At 34.2% G+C, this 24,202-nt stretch overlaps 1 protein-coding gene and 1 long non-coding RNA gene across 3 annotated transcripts in view; one reads left to right on the top strand and one right to left on the bottom strand.

Moving 5' to 3' along the window:
• Nucleotides 1–18,375, bottom strand: part of LOC100652078 — a 36,505-nt gene extending 18,130 nt beyond the window's left edge. Inside the window, exon 1 of one of the 2 annotated variants that reach the window (XM_003397146.4) lies at nt 17,517–18,375. In XM_003397146.4, coding sequence (XP_003397194.1) covers nt 17,517–17,586 — 70 coding nt within the window. In that variant the 5' untranslated portion in view covers nt 17,587–18,375. Of the gene's footprint in view, nt 1–11,871; nt 12,246–17,516 lie in introns of those variants that run through there. The other variant, XM_012311144.3, reaches the window with a different exon arrangement.
• Nucleotides 18,376–18,481: 106 nt separating this feature from the next.
• LOC125385565 lies at nt 18,482–20,853 on the top strand. The gene is made up of 3 exons (XR_007224987.1): nt 18,482–18,842; nt 18,986–19,127; nt 19,651–20,853. It is a non-coding gene; the product is annotated as an uncharacterized LOC125385565 (long non-coding RNA).
• Nucleotides 20,854–24,202: the final 3,349 nt, after the last annotated feature.

Below are 24,202 nucleotides of genomic sequence, written 5' to 3'. Positions count from 1 at the left end.
GATATTCCTTTGTGCGCGGACGATTATTCACAGGGGAACACGACAGTCGCGCCGAAAAAAGAACGCAATAGATCGAAAGATACCCGTGTTAGGTCGGAACACGTTGGTTCCTGTTGGTTTCAGCTTTTTGTGCCGCGTTCAACCCGAGGAATGCCGTGATTCCGAGGGTGCTCCGGAAATTACACGAGCCTAAGCTTGGCTATCCAAATTATAGCAAAAAGAGAACCACTTATCTCAATAGAGTTATTATCCTAAAACTCGCCAATGTTTTCCTTTATACTGTAAGGATATTCTTCGGTTGTGGATGCAAAAAGAAACGAAATAATGCAGGGCAATTGGAAAACGTAGGGTTAGCTCAATAGAAAAGTAAGGTACGATACGGAGAGGAAAATTTTTTAACCGAATGTGTCTTTCATTCGAGGCTACTTTAGGCCGTTTTAGGTTATTCATCTCGAAAACGAGGGTCGTTTTTCACGGAAACGAACCAAAGTTTTGAAAATCCGATTTTGTGAACATTTGGTCAACGAAGGTCTTAACTGTAGAAATCCGCGTAAGACCGTGATTGTGCCGAGCACTAAACGGTAAGCGGCGAGCAATTGATGGCACAGTCAATGCCAATGCTCTGAATGCCAATTTTACCGTTTACCGTTCTCTGTATAGTCACGTCCACAAGACAGAAAATAACCCAAATCTAATACAATGCTCACGATTCAGGTGCACGCAGAATAAGCTATACAGGAGTTTAAGAGCAGTAAATCTTAAAAAATGTATGTGGTCGAAATCCACGAGGATGTCACGCATCGACAGGTTGACAAAATTTTTTTGTTTACCTTATTTCGGTGAAAAACGACCCAGACTTTCGACTTCGATGACCTCGAAAACCCCGAAAAAGTCTCGTTTTTGTCGAGCCGAAAAATATTTACAAAGACCTAGAATAATCCGTGTACAGAGAAAGTAATTGGAAAATATAGAAAGAAATATCCGCGGGATTTAACACAATTTATTACCCCAAGAATCACGAGTTTCCCTTTATCGCGTAACAGAGAGTACTTCAAAGTGCCGATGCGGAAAACGAGGCACTGATGTAAGGAGTAACCGGATACCATCAAAGTCCATCTGTCTCATCGCCAAAATGACATGACACGTGGTCGCACCTGGTTGTCGACGAAAGAGGCGGTCGTTTCGCCATGTGACCGTCTCTGAGAGCCATCAGCAGAGGTAGAAAAAGGAAACAGCAAGGAGAAGCCCGCGAACACAAAAAGGAAAGAAGCATCGAAAATGCGGGAGGACGTCGCAAAAGAATATCCGGCTCTTCGACATATGTTCGAACATCGCATCAGCTCGAGCCTAAACGCCATGTACTTATCGAAAAGGTTCAAGCCTCCTTGTGTGTCAGCTGGAGAAGCTGACTTGTTCGGTAATTCGGTTTCAGAGCCATACTTTCATTTTAACCCTGCTGCCTTTTTAGTCATCTTCGATCCAATTATATTTTTCTAACGTTAAAAAGTATCTTCATGACTTGGCCGAAATGGCAAATAGTCATGTTGGCGTGCATCAGTTTTATGTTAAACATCTTTTTATAATTGTAAATAATAAAAAAAGTTCATGCAAATTTGTTTTCCAGTTAGAACGAATCTCTTCTTTATCGCATTGTATCTGCTTGGTTTCTCAAAGGATGTTTAAAGTGACCTCTGACAACACAAAGCTGGAGACGCTTCGGCATTGACTGCCCTGCTCTTTTCATTTCTTCAGGTATTTTCTCTGTAAGTCTTGTTCGATTCTCTCATTCGTCAGTGAGCTTTCCGTACAAGATGAATAAATGACCATGAGTAAAAGTCAATGACAAAATATCCCGCAGACTTACGTTCAGATGTGAAAAGATCGTTTCGAACATCCCTTGCACGAGATAAGCAGGTACAAGCAGGTGTCAAAGAAGAAACAGTTCTCCAATGCGACGGAACACCCTGTACATATATGTATACGTATCTAATTGTATTACTCGTTGATCTTCATCCTTCGAACAAACTAATATGAATTATTTAATCCCACGAACTTACCGTTAATAGAATTCTAAATTAACTTCTCCTTTTTTAATTTTCACGTTCCATGAAGCGTGTATTGATTTGAAATCTTTGACCTGCAGTCATAACGGCTGTACGTATAATACATATTATTCTGTATATAATACAAAACGACGATGATATAAGATTAGACTAATTGAGGTAATCGAACGAAAAGGAAGAGGAAGAAGCGGCTAATTGCGACACTATTCGTATTAAACTAGATGGATCGTTCTGGAATGTTAATGGATATCTGCACAGTGTTTCCTGGCTGTCAGCGATGACTTTCAAAGTGTTGCCCGAGCCTAGTTCGCTCTTTAATACGTGTTTTAACGATGCAGTTCACGGCTACGATTACCCAACCATCGTTAGTTATATTTAGACGCGTTAATTGGGACCGCAAACCTCGATAGACACAATCGGCTATTAAAATCAGCTGCGTCAAAACACCAGTGCACGTGCGCCGCTAATTCTCAAGCGAAAAAGGAGACATCAGTTGAACGACCTTGCGCCAACAGGTCGTTCAACTCTTTGTGACCTTTTGTAAGCTAGGATTAATTAATTGCAACTTGCATCTTACGGTTCAATGGAATCTCTTTAGACCAATTTTATTCATTTCACAGCCTTATTTCCAGACCGTGGATATTTATACAATTTTTTGCTTAAAATGCACGAGGACTAGAAGACGTCGACAAAGATGTCATAGCTATTTGCAGATTATAATACTTTAGTTGGGAAATATTATTCTATAATGTAGATAGTACCGTTCAACTCCAGATCCTTTGGAAACTAGGATTAATTAGTTGCAACTTGCATCTCATGGTTCAATAGCATCTTTTTAGACCAATTTCATTCGTTTCTGAGCCTAATTTCCAAACAGTGAACATTTATAGAATTTTTTATTTAAAATACGTGAGAGTTAGAAGATGATGAAGATATCATTGGAAGGATGGAGGAATTTGTAAGAATGAGTATAGCTATTTATGGATTATAATAGTTAGGAAATAGTTTTAGTTAGGAAATATTATTCCATAATACAGATTATAGGTAGTATCGTTCAATCCTTGATCTTTTGGGAAGTAGGTTCAATTAACTGTAACTTACATGATTCAATGGAACCATGGTTTTAGTTTAATTTAATTCACTTTGATCTTAATAATCTTCAAACTGCGAATGCTTATGATAATTTTTCTATAAAGTACCTACAAACCTAAAAAAGCATCTACTGTAATCCTTTGTTCAAATTATATTATACATGCATCGATTGTCAAGTTAGACATATGTTTCCACTGAACAGATATAAAATATGCAACTCATTGCATCTTTTGGAATTATAGCTTGCAATCTGTTCAACTTGTATATATACAGTTATCCTTATCAAAAGTAAAACAGTAAATGTGCAGCTACCATACCAGAAACGTTTGAATATTTCATACACGCGAGAAATAAATAAAAATGATTTTTTTCTAAGGTATAGGAGGATTTTTATGGATCACTGTATACTTATATTTAGCTTCAAATAAAGTGAACATTTTTATAACATGACACAAGGTAAATATGTTATACGTTATTGGGCTTTCCCAACCGATGAGCCATTCAGAATGCAATCGCACAAAGTGTTATCATTTTACTCAAAATCCAACGCTATCGATGACAAACTTCCCCTAAATATCTTAATGATTTCTTAGAAAGTATCTTTCGCTTAAAGAATTCGCTGATCGATGCGTATATATTTTTACAACTGAAGATTAAATACCTATACATACATATGATCAAAGAGAACGGTGAGCTTCCAAGAACTCAGAGCTAAGATAAGATAGCGAATTAAGTCTCAGTCAAACAAACGGTGCAAATTTCTCCCGACCACTGTGTATACATCTTGACAATAGGAATATGACGAGTCATACGGAAGTAAGCGACTAATGTTCGTCTTTCACTCGAAGCAAGAATCATGCCTCGTGGATGCCTCGTATACTTTCTATGGAATACAGACATCAGACTTACTCACTGTGTCTCAAAAGGAGAATACAGCATCTTTGAATTTGGTGCCTATAGGAAGTATTGGTACACCATTGTATTTATTATAACATGTAACTCTGCTATGCAATGCTTTCAATCATTTTCAACCCAATTGTGTTTTTTAAATGTCAGAGATATATCTGAAATCTGAACAAAATTAGATATTAATACAAGATTTTCAATTTCGCGTTCGATATGTTCTGAGACAATTACAAATGTTCGCTGATTACTGAGATTAGTACAAAATTGACAAAAATCGATAGAAATGTGTTTATATTTCTTTATATGCGATACTGAAATGTTCCCACGCTTGAATAGGAAAAAGTGGAAGTACATATTTAAAAAGAACTGAACAATTCCATTCCACACAAATCTGAATTACTAAAAAGGAACTTAATATAGACCAGCTGACTAATCCACGTGGAAACAATCGTTAAAAGAGAAATTACCATGTAAATATCGCAGATGACTCACGGAGCATTCCTCGAGTGAACTGTGTTTCGCTGTTTCCTCCACCTCCAACTTGAATGGCTGGAGGAAATACCAAAAGGATCTCGCGGACTGAACGAGATCACGACAACCTGCTGGTAGAATCAAACGCGTTGACCTGAAAATTATATCGATGGATCGTGCATGGAAACGTGAATGCGTGAGAACACGAAAGCAAATCTCGATCGTGGGACGAGAGAAAAGAGCGAAAGAAGAAGGGACAAGAGTGGCGGGAGTAAGTGCCGCACCCTGTAGAACCTCTCCAGTTCTCATTTCTCTGCCGATTGCTCACGGATGTTTAAAAAGAAAAGGGGGAAAGAGAGAAGAAGGAAAGAAAAACGGAAAACGAATAGGATATGACTTGGTTAAACTTTGTTTTACAGTACCAACTATATTTGACTGACAACACGAGAGCAGAATCTAAAAACAGCAGTTCCGAATTTAAGAACTATCTCTAATTATAAATTCCCCGTGCTTAGATCTACCTATTTTTAATTATAATCTACAGTTAACCTAACCTAAAATTTAATTAAAAATTTTAACTTTAACTTGAAGTTAAATCTAGCAAAATTTAAGCGAAATTTAATTAAAAATCCTAATTCAACTTAAACACATGTCTAATCTAACCTAGCCGAATTATAGGTTGCTAAAACGTTGTTTTAGAACACCAACAATTTTTTATCGATCTTTGTACTCTCTGATGGTAAACAAGTGGAATTTAAAAACACTAATTTTGAGTTTAGGGAATTTAATCCTGACCAAATTTGTCAGTTTACATTTCAATTAGATTAGGTTAGATTTCGAGTTTGTATTTAACAATATTTTCGCTTTAAAACAAAATTTGTTGTACGGCGTAGTTGAGTTAGAGAGGATTACGTTTTAAAAAGAATAATTGATGATGTGGAGGAGGAAAGACGTTTAGAAAGAACGGATCGAGGCTGTCGGGTCGTCACACTCGCTGCCCGGTGCAACAATGACCATCAGAAGGAGTAGACCGGAAGTCTCTTGTAATCCGCGGATGCCTGGCCTAGGTTAGAATGGGAGAGGCTAGATCAACGTCTTGGCTAACGGTATAATATTTTAACCATTTGAATTATCCTTATACGATACATTCATATGTATATGTGGAAGATAAAAAATTCAAAGGTATCTGTCGAAAAAGGAGAAGATTTATTTTAAAATTGATACGACAAACATATATTACAAACCAATAACAGAAACTATAAAACGACGTAGAAAATGCAAATATTCTAACCGGAATTAAATGCAGAAAACGCGACACATAATGGTTCTCCGGTTTTCTAATAAAAGAGAATTCCTACCCTAACTATTAAATAGTACGAGAATTCGTGTTTCGAAATTCTATCATTTCTAACCTAAATTAAGTATTATTATCCTGAACATCTGGTATCTCCGCCATCTTGAAGGTCCACATTGATAGTCTGCATCGCGTGTAAAATCCCCACATTATTTGTCTGAAAATTCCTTCGGGCATAGTGATTAGCTGAAGCGAGAATTTCAAAGCAAATTTGTCATTCAACATAAAAAAGAAGAATAATTCGCGTGACCTAAGAAACTCTCTATTCTTTGCTCCATTCGCATTTTTCTAGGGTCCAATCCTCTTTTTTTAGCTTCGTCGTCCTGCGGTCTATCATCAACGGCAATTTTGAAGCTCTTTCGACCGGTGGTTAACAGAAATTTGGGTCAGTGATGCTTCTTACAAAATATTTAGTTCCCCAGTGTCATTGTTCGGCATAAATCAAAAACTGCTAAACTACTAATTAATCTCGAAAGAAGATTAAAGTTTAGTTGATATTTTCTTTGAAAAAAGGTCTTTATTCCGGTTTTCCAGTCAGGTTACAAATACATAATTTTATAAATTTTATAAAACATTTTATAAATCAATAAATACTGTGATAGCGAATTATTACAAAATTACTATACAACAAATTGCAATACTTTGATTTATCGTTGTAACGTACACTTTGTGCCTCTTTCTTTTGAGGTTATATCATCTCGCCAGGAAGATTTCTCGATGTTTTGTGAGACTTTAACAATACGTGAGATAAGACAGTATTGTGAGGAAGAAACATGGGAAAATGTAAACGCGTACATGGTTAAATTAGATTAAGAATTAGGAAACAACAATTCTGATGATTGAGAAATATAATGAAAATATTTATGATACTGGCATATAGGATCTCTTAGAAGTATTATGAACTGAGATATTTCTATATCACTTCATATTATTTTAGTATATAGTTTCGTATTATCAAAGTTAAGTAAGTATAAGTAAAAATATAGAAAAGATTGGTTTCTAAAAATGTAAGTAAATTTCTTAATTAAATGATATTAGTTATGGAAAAGTTACTTAGAATCAAAAAAGGTTCTTTATTATAATTTTAAAACCTTTCTTAAATCAATAAACTATTCAATTTATTCGATAAATAACTATGAAAAGTAATAATAAAATTAGCACAATTTGATAATATTCCTAATATTTTCACTTGATAGATTGCAGGAGTACTAATATGTAAATGTATATGAACGAACAAATTCCTTATTTTTTGTAAACCTAGCCTAATCTAATCAGTTCGTATCTTTTTACGCTGCAGAGTTGAAATATGTGAAATATGAATGTACGTCCTGTTGTTCAAATAGGAAGAAGAAGACCTTTTAGCAGCCCAAACTTTACTTAGTGTATCGTTTATTATATCTATCCGGTTACGGGTCATGCTTTTGGTCTGCTGGGGGTCTCGGATGATTATTAAGGTTTCGCGTGGAGTCACCTTACCGTGACCAGCCCGTTTCTGGTATGTTTCAAATGGAAAAGGTAGTACATTGACATTCGTAAGAACTATTATTCATAATTTCTTTCTTTAAAAAAAAAGAAAAAAGAAAGAAGAGAAACTTTCGTATAAAGAGATCAGCTGACTAACTTGCAATTCAACAGAATTAATTAATATCTCTAGTAATTTAAAGATAATGTAAGTGCATTTAATCAGATAAGATAATATAATACAATAGAATATTAGTACGTAAGGTAGTGATAGGTAAATATCATGAGATATTCTTTATAAACAAGATAGCTTACGCAAAACAAATCTATGTATGAATTAACTTTCTACGTATTTCCAACTCATTAGAGCAATGTTGAAGTAATGTTGGTAATTAAATATTCCATTACAATGTAATTAAATAAATGAGTTATTTTGTATTATAACAAGCAAACGGGCAAGGACTAGAATAAATAATAAAATAAATATTTGTAATAATCAATAATCACAATTTAGTCCGCCAAATATGTATCTTCGAAAGAGAAGAAACAAATTTCGGACCTCGCAAAATACCATTCAAAATGTGTCTCAATGAATCTATAAAATTTCTATGAAAAATTACGATTGTATATATAAATACTAATATAATTGTACGTATAAATAATTAAAAAATAATTATCTAGATTACTTTAGTAGATGTCTCGAATAAAATATAATTGAAATATCTGATGAGACTTTTCCAATGAACGAGCAAAGATGTTCCACAGCAAATCTATAAAATTCCAAGTTTATAATTTTGGCTATTTGGATCAGTTTCGTAGTTCTATTGTGAAATATAAATGTAATTGAGAAATCTGAAGAAATGTAATCTGTTCGAATAAACGTCCACATGTCGTAAGTAACATATATGTATGTATGAATGTATTATAGTGTATGAAAGCAGAACGCATTCAGAGGTTGCCAAAGGAAGATTGCAAGTACGCGGCCACTTATGTTCATAATGCATCCCGTGCGTAAGTTCGCATGCACATACGCTCGTGCATTGTCCAGAATCGTAAGCCATGAAAACCAGTCTCTCACCCATAGCTCGTGCCGAACTTTCAGCGTTCATGTTGCGTGTGCATGTGTCATTAAAGTGGGAACGCTGGATAAACAGATACTTGTACAGGGTGGTCCATCCAACTGGGACAAGTTATACCTCCTCCCTATTTAATTATTATTTAGTTACAATTCGGCTATCGATTAATAAATATTAATAACGATTTTCGATCTAACAAATCTCATGGAAAGTATTAAAGAAAATGGGCGATATTTCAATTATTTACATTTTCAATAATGTCATATTAAAATTCTCCTGATCGATCAGAAAGAAACGCTAAACTCAGCAAATTAAGAAAAACGTAATTACAATATTTTTCTCCTATGATCTTCGTATAAGTAAACACGATAAAAGCAAATCTGATATAATAAGTGAATCATTGTACTAAATTCTAAAATAGCATATATCAAGAACTAAACGAACATGTACATGCTACATATTTCTCAAAAAGTGGATCGAGCCGTAAAATAAAATCCAAAAACACGGGAACTCCTACTTCTGCCTAATCTTTCGCAAGAAATTCTCTAAGAAACAACAAAGAAATTTGCATCTTGCGTGTTTCTTAAAACCCAGCGACCGCGCAAAAAAACTCCCCTAAGGAAAATTGCATAATAGAAATTGCAAGCTGCTGCGAGAGCGGCGTCCACTTTGGACGGAACAAGAACAATAAAAAAGAAATAAGAAAAAAATATTGTAAGAGGAAAAAATGAGAAAGAATAAAGGAAGGAATTGTCTGGTATTTTCTACGGTAATAAAGGGCGCGTGTGCCATATTAGGGTGCAAAGGAGTGAAAGAATTCCGTGATACTTCTGATGGAACGAAACATCTGCCACAAGCTCCGCCACCTACTTCCGAATCGTCCACTATTCTTGCATACCCTTGCCATCATACCGTGAATATTCAATCCTCCCAATGACCAAAAGAAAAAGAAGGTTATAACGAAGGCTCGTGACACGCGAACCAGAAAGCACCTGGTCGACTTCGTTCCTCTTAATCAAAGGACATTTTGTACGTGGTCATTATGCGTGGAAAAACACGCGACAATTGCGTGCACGGATTGTCGAGGGATCTTTGTTTTGTTCCCTTTTCTTGTTCTTTTTGCTTAACCCTTCCTTTTAAAGAAAGGTTTCGAAGCTTTCTTCTTCTTGGTATTTAAAATGGTATTCGCGATTTGTGGGAGTAACTAGTAATTATTACTGTCTATTTGTTATTTAGCTATTTGTAACTATCTATCTGTTCCTTACATTTGGAAAGAAACATTGATTATTTGGGAAAGTAAAATAAAAATTGATTATTTGAGAAATATAAAAGAAACATAATGTAATATTTGACTGAACTTATGGATTTTTATGTGTTTATGCAAAATTTAGAAAATGCACAGGATAAATATACTATATAAAAATATAGAAAATATATAGAGTAGGACGCTAGTTATAATTTTTGATAGGTAAAACGAATCTTTAAGTTCTATTTTTTCAACTATGTCTATAAAACTTTAATTAAATAACTATTATGTATATTATGTTGTATATCCATTTTTATATTTTTTAAATAGTCACTTTTTTATTTTTCCAAATAATCAATATTCTTTCAAAATTCAAGAAGCTCATTGCTTCGAATTACAAAGCGACACTCGAAACTTCTGAGGGGTAGTGCACAACGTAGTTGCAACCTCCAAAACCTGTTCATTACAATAGCACCACTGTTCATACGTGCAGTTACTTTTTTAAGCAAAGGTTTCTATCGATTGGCCGAGGGTTGGTTCTAGTCTCGACGGGGTGATTTACAGGACCCCATGGTACATACGAATCGAAGGTATTAGAATCCATTCGAGGGATCCTTCGAGATAGTGAAATTCAGCCTGTTCAAAGATTCATAAGTCAACCACACGAAGATGAATGCGTTTCGCGTCATTTATGCTCTCTCGGTTTCCCTTGGTTAATGAATTATTCGAACAGCGTTAAATATTTTCGAAGTCACGTTGGAAAAATTTTTACGTGGTAAAGGGGAGGGAAGAAACGAGAGTAGAGAATTTTATTTTATTACTGAAGTTCCAAATATGTAATTACTTTGAGAAATTTCGGTTGTAGAAATGTTTTCAATCTATGTAGTAATTTAAGAAAAAATTGCAAGAAAGCCAACGAAGCAACCAAAAAATTCACATTAAAGTTTCAATGCTATATATTCTTCTTATAAAAAATTACCCTTAACGCCTTACTCTCTATTGCCTTAAAACTCAATCCTCTACTACAATTCCAATCTTCGCCAAAGATCCATAAATAAAACAAAATCTACGAACAAATTCGACTGTAAATTCCACTATAACTAGCAATAAATTGTTTTCATAAAACAGGAAACAAGCTCCTCCTGAATGTATCAAGAGGGTGCATCCTGTTTCTTCATACAAACAAATCGATTTCACAGCGGGCGAATGAAGAAACACGGCCAACTTGCGAGTATCGTTGTGGTCAGGAAAGAATGCCGAGAGGAGATTTTGCGTCCTGATTCTTCGACATCTTTCATTATTTTCCGAGCGATCGAACATTTGCGCGGCAAAACGGAACGGGCCACGGAACGAACTGTGGGAAACACAGACGGAGGGCTTCGTGTCGGACGCGAAATGTCGAAGCCATTGAATCGTCTAAGAGACAAAGGAAGCGAGCTGCGCACCACCGGCTGCTGAACAATGAGCCGATCTTTGGAAATCGAGAGGCGGTATTCAGCCTAAACCGGTATCAACCTATGATACGTTTCTTTTTTTTTATTCACCACATACCTATATGAATTTATAGGTATACATAGTGGTTTGCATACATAAGTATTCCAAGACTTATAGGAAATTAATTTGATGAATATATTGTGTTATGTATAGACTGTTGCCTTTTATACAATTACATAATTTTAAGGATATAATTTAAAAAATTGTTTTACCTAGCACATATTATAGGAAGCAGTATACTTTGAATACTTTATATATTCTTTCATACTGCATACATATTACGTGTAACTTTGTGCTTTTCAATTTCCTATAATTATATATAAGTCCTCAATGTAATGATCATATTAATGAAATCTGAAAATACATATACAGAGATGTTAAATACGGGCAAACTTAAATAATTGTACAAGTTAACCCTTTCACGCTTGATATTGCACATGCATAATATTATATCCTCAACAAGTTGTTAGTAAAGTGAGCAATTATTTTCCTACTAACTTTTAACTAAATATTACTAACTTTTGTTACACATTAAGGAAAATCCAGTTCTTAAAGGGATAAGTAGATCCTACATATATACAAGCTTTGACGTTCTTGTGAAGAAATGCGACAAAATTTATTATATAACCTAATGCATAGTTCAGCAACGAAATAGTTTATGGAATAATAGAAATAGCATTTGAATTAGCGAGACAAAACAGAACGAACCTTTTCGTCGATCATATTAGCTGTTAACGTTGCATCGTCGTTGGTATCCAGCTTGAAAGACACATTTGCATATCAATTATATTCTGCCTACACACTGTGCAATATTATACTTCGATAGTTCCCAGACAATCTTACCGCCAATATTATCCCTCAGGCAGCCACCTACAACGATCCGCTATTATAAAATGCGATATACCTACTTGTTCCACCAGATTTCTCAGTTTTATTCCACGTTTCGGTGCAAAATTGCATCGTGTTTAACTCCTTCGGGGAATTTATTAAAGCCAAAGATAGATAATCATCTTTTTTCATTTCGCAATTTCTAGAAAGAAGAGTAATTCCTGTATCCTTTATAGCATTTAATAATGACAACTTAACCTCCTACTTAGGTTAGTTTTCTCTTTAATTGTAATCTAGTTAGTTACTTTGATTTCTAGAGGTATACTATTGAATAATACTACATAGAAAAACTATGAAATATTGCAAATCGATTACAGTATTATTTTAAAGTATTTTAAAATATTATGAAATTTTATACTACTATTAATATAAAATATTACGGAATTACTAGTGCACAGTATGAATAATGCAGTAATAAAATGTTCTATAATATTATAAATTTGCCATGAAATATAGTTTCTATAAAGTACTATGAGTAATGTAATTATATTAGGTACCGGAAAAAGTTCCTAAAAAAGTTTGTAAAAATTGGTTCCTGTTAATAACATGTTAATAATAACAAATTGAATTTTGTGCAGTAATTGGTAAGCGTAATGCATGCAATCGGTTTCAGTGGAAAGTTTGATCTTTGTAGTTGGTATACATGCTTTACTGTTTTCAATCGTTTTGACATCTCGTTGTTTACACTTCACACAACAATAAATATGAATAGCGGGAAGTTAAAAATTTATGCTTTCCTACTATATCAGTTTGAACTTGGAAATACAACAGTAAATGTGGTAAGACACATTTGTGTACACGAAGAAGATGCTGTTGGCAAAAAAATAGCGTAAAAATTTAGACGGTTTAAAGAAGGAAATGAATCGTTAGATGACGAGTCGCATTCACAACGTTCATCTGTCATCGAAAATGAGAACTTAGATTCAAACCATTTCAAACTCACGAAAAAGATGTTGAGGCGAACAGAATCAAATGACGATTTCTACATCGAATAAAATTACATATTAAAGAAGATCAGAACATTTGAATTTTATTCTAAAAATGCACATACGCACATACCTTTTCCGGTATCTAACGTTCTATTATAAAGTATTATGAATTAATACGGAGAAGGGGGACCTCCCGTATCCTGCAGGACATATGCTTTAGAGGATTTCAAGAGCCATCTGTCTGAGAAAGATTCGCGATACGATCTGGGGCCCTTCAAGAAAGAATACTTAGGATGTGATATTCAAAGGGGGACCATAATCCGGCCTCCCACGATGTTCCTAAATTTAACATTTCTTATGAATTATGAGAGGCTTGTACACAGTTTTCGAACCCTAGCCAACTGTGTTTTATAAAACGTCGGCCCACGTGCGCACGAGCGCAATCGACGCGATGAATTGATTGGTACAGTATGCTACAAAAGTTACAACCCCTATTGTTCCTATCGTCGTCTGCTTCTTAGAATTTACGTTAATATTTACGTTAATAAAATCATTGCCTTGGATTTTATTGAAACGAATAAGAAATGAAAATTTAAATCAACTAATTATTTTAGAAAATTCTTTATTTTAGGAGAATAAATTACCTGGAAAAAAATCCTAGTAATTTTATACGGACGAATAAACTGAAAAATATGAAGAAGCAAATTGTGTTAGTGGAATTTTGTGGAAACAAATAAATCGAAAATACGAGCGAGCAAGCTGTTTCGGAAAATATTTAGAAAACTTTATACAAATAAATAGGTGGAAAATATAGATGAAGTTCCGAGTATGTTTTGAGAATAAATGTACAAGAATATATCAAGTTCTACATTTCACTTCCATAGTGTCAAATTTTTGTAACTATATGAAAATATCACTAAATGGTACGAAATTAGATATACATAGACTTGAACAATTATTATACAAATGTCTATAATAAATACAATGATGTTCAAATACTTTCTGTAACCACTGTATGTAGAGTAATCGTTTCAAAAACAGGTTCATGGTGCATCTGCCCTTTGAGGCGTGCTACCCTTGAAACAACAGGTCGATCGTTATCGTTGATGCCACTTTCGCCACAATTCAGATGAATGAAGAGTGCCGAGCATAATCACGCGTTATTGAGGCGAATGGTTTCCGGAAACGACCGTGATTCGTTTACGATTCAGGGGATTATTTTTTTATCAGATTTATTAGATTGCTTCTTTAAAAGAAATTTTAATATGACAAGAAGTTTTTCTTTTTTAAAAAGAGAAGTATAATATTAGAAGCATAAAATTCACATCATAAAACTTTTCGTATGAAAGATAATTTGTTTATCAACAACTATTAACGTGTAAGATAAACAAAATATCCTGTATAACATGTATCGTTCAATAGTAAAATAATAAGTATAGAATCTTAATTACAGCTCTTCAACTTGAACCATTGAACGAAGGATTAAACACTTTTTCGTGGCACTTGTTTACACCGGATTAGATTAAATATCGCGGCCATTAATCACGAATGCATCGTAACACCGGGGAAAGAGAACATAGTTCCCATCATCTTCGAACGATCCTGTTTACTTGTGCGTCTCAGGCAGAAATCATCAATCATCGCTTTGGCGACAGCGCTGCTATCGAAATCACTGCGATATATAACTCTTGATGTATTTTCTCTTTCAGTGCGGAACAAAGCGCATGTGCGCGGGCGTACATCCATTAGGAAACACAACGAAAAAGAGTTAACCACGCTAAAGTAAAGAATAATAAATAAACGATCGCGTCAAATTGTCCTTCCAAGTGGTTTCCTACATAGTATTATTATCCCCGAGATATCAAATAACCCTTTTACCTTCTTTACGTTTCTGTATATTATCGACTACGATCTAATTTTCGATCCCTGCAAGAACAAATAATTACGCGTATTAAAAAATTCCAAAAATCTCTCTGTCAAATGAAATTCCTTTATCTAAGCAACGGTATCTCTCTATTTCAACCAAGATACCAAGGTCTCCGAAATTTTATTATATTTGGTCAATATATTATCGATTGCTCTTTATCTATTTTCAATTGGATTCGCCCGAGAAATAAGAAAAGATTCGAACTTTTCTGCGTCGGTCCATTTACACCTTGGTGAAACAGGATAAAAAAAGGGACCGTCGGAGAACCATTAGGCTGGTAGGAAAAAATGTTTCTTATTCGAAGAGCGACCGCAACGCGGCTCGTTTCGTTCTCCTCTAATTTCCAAGCGTACCGCGGAAAGATGGAGCATGTCGGCTAGCAAGCGATTTGTTCTTTTGGTGGAAGTCGATGATGGCTTGTGCGAACCACGGTGGAAAACGAAATGAGCAACAAGAAAACGCGATCTTGAGCAAGGTGGTAATTACACTACTGGCAGAAACTCTCCATCATAGTCTCCATCATACCCCATGAAATACACGTTTCTATGCTCGATGAAAGATCGATGAATTGATCGACGATGGTATTGCCTTGGAGATTTTGAGTGAAAATTATACGTAAATTGAATTTCTTGCGAACTGCGCGCAATGCTGATTACTACCAGATAAAGTTGCGCTGTAAATGAGAGAGAAGGAATTTCGAAATATTAGGAGATATTTTTGTAAAAATAGAATTTTTTAGACTAGATTTTTAAAGGCGTTTCTTATATTTATGATATTCTGCAAATACCCGGTGTATAAACAAAATTATGCTATATATGAACGAAGAAAAATAATTGTTATAGCACTTCAAAATTAAAATTCGATGTTCAATTATCCTTGGAGTAATCGACAGTAAACTATTCCGCTTAAGAAATGTAGCTCGATAATATCACAACCATAAATCTGTATTTAAAAACAAATCTTACGTCTTAGGGGATGATCCGCTAGAAAACTTGCAACTTACAAACTTGAAATGTTATATCTCATAAAGACACATTTTTAATGATATCATTGGAATATTTGTAAAGAAATCTTAATTAATGACTGTTTAAGGTAAATTGTAATAGTTTGAAGTGAAAAGAAATTTTGTATAAAAATAATGAACTTTCAAAACGTTTTCTAAGAAGGAATCAAGCAACGCTACAGCGTAGAGAATGTTAATGCAAAATATAGATAATTGCTTGAAAAGGAGAACATCGGATATGCAATTCCAAGGGAAACGTAAAAAGCTTTTAAGATAAGATTTCCCGTTGATGAGTTTCCCACATATTCATCTTTATAGTTTCGTCAGCAATTTGAATCTTGATCAGTCGTTTTGATACAGTATTTTATACGTCTGATGCTTTAAGAAAATTAAGAAATATTCCCAAGAGTTAAAGTAAGAGGAATAAACTAGTAAAGACTGTGAAACAGCAAAATATGGTAACAGTGTCAACGGATTGTAATTTGAAATAAAAATTCGTGGAGGTGGACTGACCTTGAGAATGACTACGGCTAAAAATGACCATAGTTCAGGTCAGTACACCTGAGTCATACAACTCGAATTCCATTGAGATGAACCATATGTGCTACCGTGCACTTAACGCGTAATTCATAAGTAGACTGCGGATATTTATGCAGTTATGGCAAATTGGAAGATACGAAAGTGTACAGATTGCGCATAAAACACAAAAATTGATAAAATCTCCAAAATCGAGTATTCATTATGATTCTTATAATTTGAAACCAATATACTGTTCCTGTAAACGTGCCCATACAAATATAAATTTTTTGAACGCTGTCATTTCCATATCGAACATTCATTCAATACCTGTTTCATAATCATTGGATATCTAATTCGAATATTACTCGGAAACAATCGTGACTCATTAGAAAAACACTCTTGAGCTATTTCAGAACACGATGACATTAAGCTATGAATAAAATCTGTTTGATCAATGATCAGAAAGGCGATTGTACCGCGAAATTGAGACAGAAGAGTAGCCCGGTACGAATAGGATCCTGGACGGATCATTTGCGTGTTTACATCGAATAAAAAGCTAATCGAAACCATTCAGAGTTATACAGTGACGAAATGTAAACAGGGAAATGCTTAGTCCTTAATTTAACTGTAATTGTATTAGGACAAGTTTTATTTCTATTCATATTTTTATAATATGGTTGAAAAATTTATTTCTTGAATTTTGAATAATAATTAGACTATGGATATTTATGTAAATTCACATTTCCATGGCTAAAAAAGTGGATTTATATAGCTAAACAAATGGAACCTAGATAAAGAAGAGTTACCAACTAAATATTTCGAATGTCACCATTTTTAAAATTTTTAATATCATTTTTCGTTATATTTCACATTATAATTACAGTTATACCAATTAAAAATTAGCCGTAGGGAATACATTTCTTAAAAGATACCTCACTAGATGCCTTATAATTATGTTTTTTCTATAACATTCATGTATTGTCAATAAAGATCAATCAAAGTATTCACATATAAGCAAATTTGCATACACACGCATAAAACACACGTAAAGATAAAAAAATGAAATAACGTGCAAATATGTACTCACTTTGACTGTAGACTGCATTGGCAATGACCAACAACACAAGCGTTCCTCTGACAATGAGCCTCATATTCATCTGTTTCTTTAAACTTCAGTCTATTTCTACACCACTTGAACTCACTCACTTTCGATCCTCGAGATCCGCCAATATTAATCGCGACTCATCGATTAACGATCAAGCAAAATCATTCGCGCAACATTCATTGAACTATCGTATAACTAATGTTGTGTAAATAACCTTATTTCCAATTATTGATTTATAAAATAATACATCTCATTCATAAAATAAGAGAGGAGGGAAAAATGAAAATATATAAATACAATGTATATTCGTCGAAAGTCAAAATCAGGATACGTCAATGAAGAGACGAGACCGTAAAAGCTCGGTCGTGAGCACGCCTTTCTTCAGCAAACGTGACTTCTCTCTTTCTTCCTCCCTTATTCCCTCTCTCTTGTTCCGTCCCTCTGAATAGTGCACCGTGAACCGGAGCGTACAGCACTTTCCACGAGTTTTGCTCAAGAGGAACGCGATGAAATACCGTTTGATATTGTTCCTTCTTACAAGCTTGTGTTTACTTTTACAATACTATTCAATGGATAATAATACTCGCTCACAATTGGCAATGTAGGCACGAGAAATGAAAATTTTGAGAAATTTTGTCAGTTTACTTTTTCCTTCCTCTGTTTACGATTTTATTCGTTGAATATTTGGTCTCTATTTTGTTAGATAATAGTGAATGATTTTACGTTAAGAGTCACTTGATTTTGAGCTGTGTCAAAGACTAGGACAGCGAGTCGAATCGAGGGGTTGAAATTGAAGATGAAGAAAACGAGCCAGGAAATAACCGCGACCCGCACCGTGCCGCGGTTCGCAAACGAATGCCACTGAAGTTGCCGCTCTTCCGAATTCCGTGGCTACATAGGTGTGCGTGCGCCGTATCCCCCCTTCCTTCTCGCACCGCGTGAATTTAGTTATCCCCACCACCGCCGCTTCTCGGCTACGCGCACCATCTTCCCCCTGTTATAAATACACCACCGCGGTACCGGTGTGCAGCATTCGATTAGGAATGGCTCCGATCTAATTTCAAGCTTCTTTAATTTATAATCTCGCGTTCGAGATGAAACTCGATCTTTTTTTGCAGGTTACTTCTTCGGGATTAAAAGATGTCTTAAAGTAAGAATAAGCTTTTGAAAGAAGCGTATGAGCAATTGCCTATTATAAAGTTGAAGAATTGATAATTAAAATTATTTAACATTGGAAACACCAACAATTAGGACGTAAAGTTTATGTAAAAGGAGTGAAAATGAAAGGTATATAAGGAAATATATAATGTAATTTTATACATATATTTTACACAATATTACTGAAACCTTTCAATGGATTTTTATATTATTTCTGTGAAAAATTACTAAAATTATTGAATTGGTGATCTTGACTATTCTAGTAATTATAACATTTACTTTTCGATTTTTAGAAAGAAATTAATGGAATTCATCATATTGTATCATATTAAGCTCACACCTGCAATAAGGATTCCAGAGTTAAGGAATGCTACAAATGCGTGAACGTTATTTTGAAGTTATCGATCTTCGCAACTAGAAGATTCTTTCGTAAAGGTATTTCATATTTAATTGCAGTGAAAAAATTTATTGAGATGGAAGTAATTATATGTTTTTTTAATTACAATAAATAGGTATTTTGATTCAAAGATAGTTCTTTAATTATTTCCAGCATCATTTTAAACATTTTTATGTTCTATTGGGGGCACTAATTTCTATGTATTGAAGTAAGATTTCAATCACTAGCTTACGTAATTTCTTACTTTTATGCACACAACTTTACTTCGAGTATTTTACATATATATATATCTTTACATATATGTATGTGCATTCTACATATTCTTACATCCTCACCTAAGTGCAAATACATCCTAATGGTCATTATCTTAAATTTCATATTGCTTCTTTTTAATTCTCATTTGATATTTTGAATTATTTTTTTATGCAATTTATTTATATTGTGTGCAGATAATTTTAATAATTATTTTGAGTCATATTTTGAACACCATTTTGAGATAAGCCTTAATGAACAAAGTTGAACTTTTCGTTAAACACTAATTTTAAATTTTTTCTTCCATAGATTTCGAAAGCGTGATTTCGCCTGGATAACTGTTTTGTGCAAGACATTTGCACATGCGCGACCAGCTTGATTCCGTTCCTACTTTCCACCGGCCTCGAATCTGGTATATCCTCACTTCCTTTATCCCCACTGCATCTAGCTAAGCGCGTGTGCGGTCGACACGTCAATTATATCTGAATCGAAGGCGACGTCTCATCGTGATTACGCCGCAAAATAAAGGCAACCTGACTTTTCTTTAATGGGTTCGGGGGTTCATAGTTTGCACCATTTTTCGCTATCATGATCGTACAGTGATCGTTAGATAAATTTGAGACCTTAATAGCAGATAATGAACTCGTTTCCATAGAAAATTGCTGCACTTTGATTGTTTAATTTAACTTTGTCTTAAGTTAAACACCATGTACTTATTGGATTGAACAGTCTATTTTCGTTTAAGAATTTGTTAGATGTACATTGGCCTATATACTGCCTATGAGTAATTCAACTAAACCATAGAAATAAACTTTTATCTTTCTTATACCAGTTCTAAAGGAATTGAGCATTATCTGCAGCCAGTGACAAGCACCGAACTAACTTTTTCATGTAATCAGAAAGCAACAAAGTAGTGATGTAATTTCGCGGCATTCCGCATAACTCGTTCACAATACACCGTTTTATCATTAGCCGTTGGGAACAGAAGCGTAGGACTCCGCGATTTATGAATGATTCGGAGGAGTGAATGAACGGGGTCGACGCATGCGCACCATCGGCCAGATTCCATTCCCATTCCGATCTCGCCTCTATTCTCTGCTTTATCCTTTTGCCGCGCTCTGCGTAGGTACTGCGAACGCACAACAGCTGTAGAATTTATAAAAAGATCTGTTCGACCGACCGATGAAACCCTTATCAAGGTCTTTCCACCATTATGGAGGTGTTAGTGGAAGGAAGGAAGAACGCGTGTTTCTTTCACCGTTACGGAAATATTTACACAACCATGTGCAAACCAACTTACGCCAGGGTAAATTAGATTGCTGTCGGCTTTGTCATTTCACCAACCGACAAGTGAGATTTTCCTTGGCACTGATAATGCCGTGATACTGTTACTTTTCCCACATAGCTTTTGCCTGACTGTCCTAAATAATCAACTTTTTTTTCGTTAAATCTATAGACATAGATACTGTTGAATTAACAGAGGCCTCATTTTTTCGTTCTTTTGGTAACAAATAGTTGTAAATTTATTGTTTTACAAAGAACTTACTATTTATGACTTGTAAAATATTAATATCAACATAATTGTACAAGAAAGACCAGAAAAATAAAACAAAGAATAATAAATCTTTATTTAATAACAAAAAGAACAGGTACTTTTCTATCCTTTTTTAAATTCGCTTTGTAAAATAGTTGTAAATTTATTGTTTTACAAAGAACTTATTATTTATGACTTGTAAAATATTAATATCAACATAATTGTACAAGAAAGACCAGAAAAATAAAACAAAGAATAATAAATCTTTATTTAATAACAAAAAGAACGTACTTTTCTATCCTTTTTTAAATTCGCTTTGTAAAATTATTGAAGTATTTCTAGTTGGAAAAAAGAAGAACTGCATCTTTATATAGATTGTTTAGATACGATCGCCTTTCAAGATTTCACTTTCAGAAGATCATTATCTTTTGAACACGGTCACTATACAAACCTCTAGAAACGTCCACACCATTGAGCACAATTTAGTATTCAACGACGTATTACCTTAAATCAAACAATCGTGCTCATTTTCCTGGAAGGAACAACTTCAACTAATTTTCCATCACGATTAAATCGACATCTGAAAATCTAGATTTGGAATTTTCGAATTTACAAAATCAAACTACATCCCATAAAGTATTCTTTTATCAGTATAAAAATATTTTTCTGTATTGTGATCATAGATATAACAATTTTTATATACTAAACTTTCTATATTGAAAGTAAGAGTAACGTGAATTAACAATTATCGATTTCCATAGGTAATGAGCATCGATACCTCGAAGAAAGGGCATTTGTGATGCATATGACAGTCATAATAACAGGTTACAACTTGTCTGTACAAGCCGTGAACGAAGGCCTCCCATTTAAAATTCGCAGCTGACAGTCAAAAGGTGACAAAGCTACTGAATATTGAACGAACAAGAACTTCGTGAAGGATTGTTCAACGTAGTTTACTAACACAACGATTTATGATCTGATATATTTATGAAGATGATTTTCTCTCGTACAACGTTCACGGTGAAAAACATGCAATTTTCTTCTGCCTTTGTAACTTTCGATCGTAACTCCTCGATATTCCAACAACCAAGCGATTTAATCTGAATACAGGTTGTTCCAAAGTACGTGGAAAAAATAGAAAGTAGGTGGTCGTAGTAGGAGCTTTAGGGAAAATCGATGCTTGGGTCTACCTGAGTCTTCGACTAAATATATATTCACGGATCTTCCTAAGGAGATCTTTGTCAGATCTATGTGTAAACTTTTAAATATAAAACAATAAAATTCATATATACATAACATTTTTTAACATACTTGTGACTATTCAACTTGTATTTTGAATTTTACAGGCAATAAGACCAATTTAGACGTGACTAAAGTCGCAAAATTTTCCCAAAAAATTTGGATAAACGGCGGCGTTAATTAAGCTAATACGAAACGTGATATGCAACAATTATAATTTAATGGGTCCAGGTCACGGTGAAGAGCGCACCGTAACATAACTGTTTATTAAGTATCTCGTCGCCCACGTTAATTGAGAAGTTACTGTCGAATTGATAGCTCCGACGTAAAGTAACCTTAATCGCAGCCGAAGCATTTTAATTAGACCTGCTCTCACGATAATTAAATGAAAAATGTTTGGGAACATTGCATGCTACAGCATATTAACGCACGTGATTTTTACTTTTATGATACGCGGAAATCAATTACATCCTTTTTTGTCAATCAATTTCATTTAGAAAGGAAGGCAATACTGAATTAATTATAGTTTATACTGCAATGGTAGGTAGTTATTTTAATATCATAAAGAAAGATGTTTTTTATAAGTATCATATAAGAAGTAATTGGGCTAATTATACGGGATATACAATTTATAACAATCATATTTAACAAATAATTGAAATACTACCAATTGAAAGAACGATTCATTTATTATTCTGCATGTTTGCAGGTTTTGTGTTCGAGACAAACGTCGTAGCAGCATTTTTCCCATTTGTCGCAATCCTCGTCGCCGTGGCAAGAAATTGGTGGCAGTGAGTACCAATCATAAGTTCGTGGACAATGGGATCTCAACGGCGGGCAATGTTTCCCCGTTTCTTCCTCATGGACATTTTCTGGCCAAAATGTGTCGATCGGAGCAGATTCAACGGTGATCATTAGCAGCCATGGGTGCAGGAAAGAATGCCAAACATATTCCGTCCAACTCTCAGCTTTTCCGCTTGGACAGCAATAATATTGATGATCGATCGTCCTACACCAGTATCTGCAAAGTGGTCTGTAGCCTTTCCCGTGAGCTTTCGTTGCGCAAACGTGAACGATGAGACAAAATATCAAGATCAATCTAAACATCCTGAAACGTTATTATATGTTCATCGATAGACTATGTATATTTATGCAAATGTCTTATTTACTGTAATAAAATGTATAAATGAAAAGAGACTTTGGAAAGAAACAAACATCGTGGTAATCTAGATTGTGATATTGGTTTGTACATTCTTTGTTTTAAAGTTTATTATGCAAGAAGTAACTATGAAAAGAGATAAGAAAAAATTATACTATAGGTAAAGAGTATTTCTATATTATTTATAGCAATTACAAGCAATTTAATAAAGTAATATTCTCATAAAAAAATATGGAGCTTTTTACCATACTTGATAGTTTTAGTGAACTCTTAAATGGTTAAATATGTATTGTTAATTAATGATTGAATATAAATGTATATATAGAAAAGACATATAGTACAATAATGAATTAGGATGTGTGTTATGTATGTGTGTATGTATGAATAAGATACGAGTTAATGTTAGTACTTCTACGGTGAATTACAAATACGTATTTATTATTTGGAAAATTATTATTTCTCTTCAGAAAAATTATATATATGTTTTTAGAAGAACAGAATATCTAAATCGATAGTTTGGTACTCACTCGAATTCTGACTTCCGTCTAAAAGGGATGCCGCAGTGTACATCCTTATAAGTGTCAGAAGATCTTCTCTTACTTAAAGTTCCGTCACGGAACACTTGTAAATTATCAGTGTACAGCGTGAAAACCGTCAAAAGCCTCATTAGAAATCTCATTCAACGAAACGTTAAAGCGACATCATTATGAATTCAGTGAAAAGAATAAAAATTTAGTAATCATTTGAGAAAACCGCTTTCCATAGAAAGCAGTACCGCACATAAATTGTCCCCGTATTGTTTCTGTTTAGATATTGTTAGATAGAATTTTTATAGAAATAGCTTTCTCGTGTAAAAAAATTACAGAGGAAGAACATGAAAAACAGTTTTAAACTTCAATAATCAATTATTCCATGTTATTAAAATTGTC

The sequence above is a fragment of the Bombus terrestris genome, chromosome 8, assembly GCF_910591885.1.
Source record: "Bombus terrestris chromosome 8, iyBomTerr1.2, whole genome shotgun sequence".
In the NCBI taxonomy this organism is placed as follows: domain Eukaryota; kingdom Metazoa; phylum Arthropoda; class Insecta; order Hymenoptera; family Apidae; genus Bombus; species Bombus terrestris.
The sequence above is the reverse complement of the archived record's forward strand: the minus strand, read 5'-3'. Positions and strand labels throughout refer to the sequence as shown.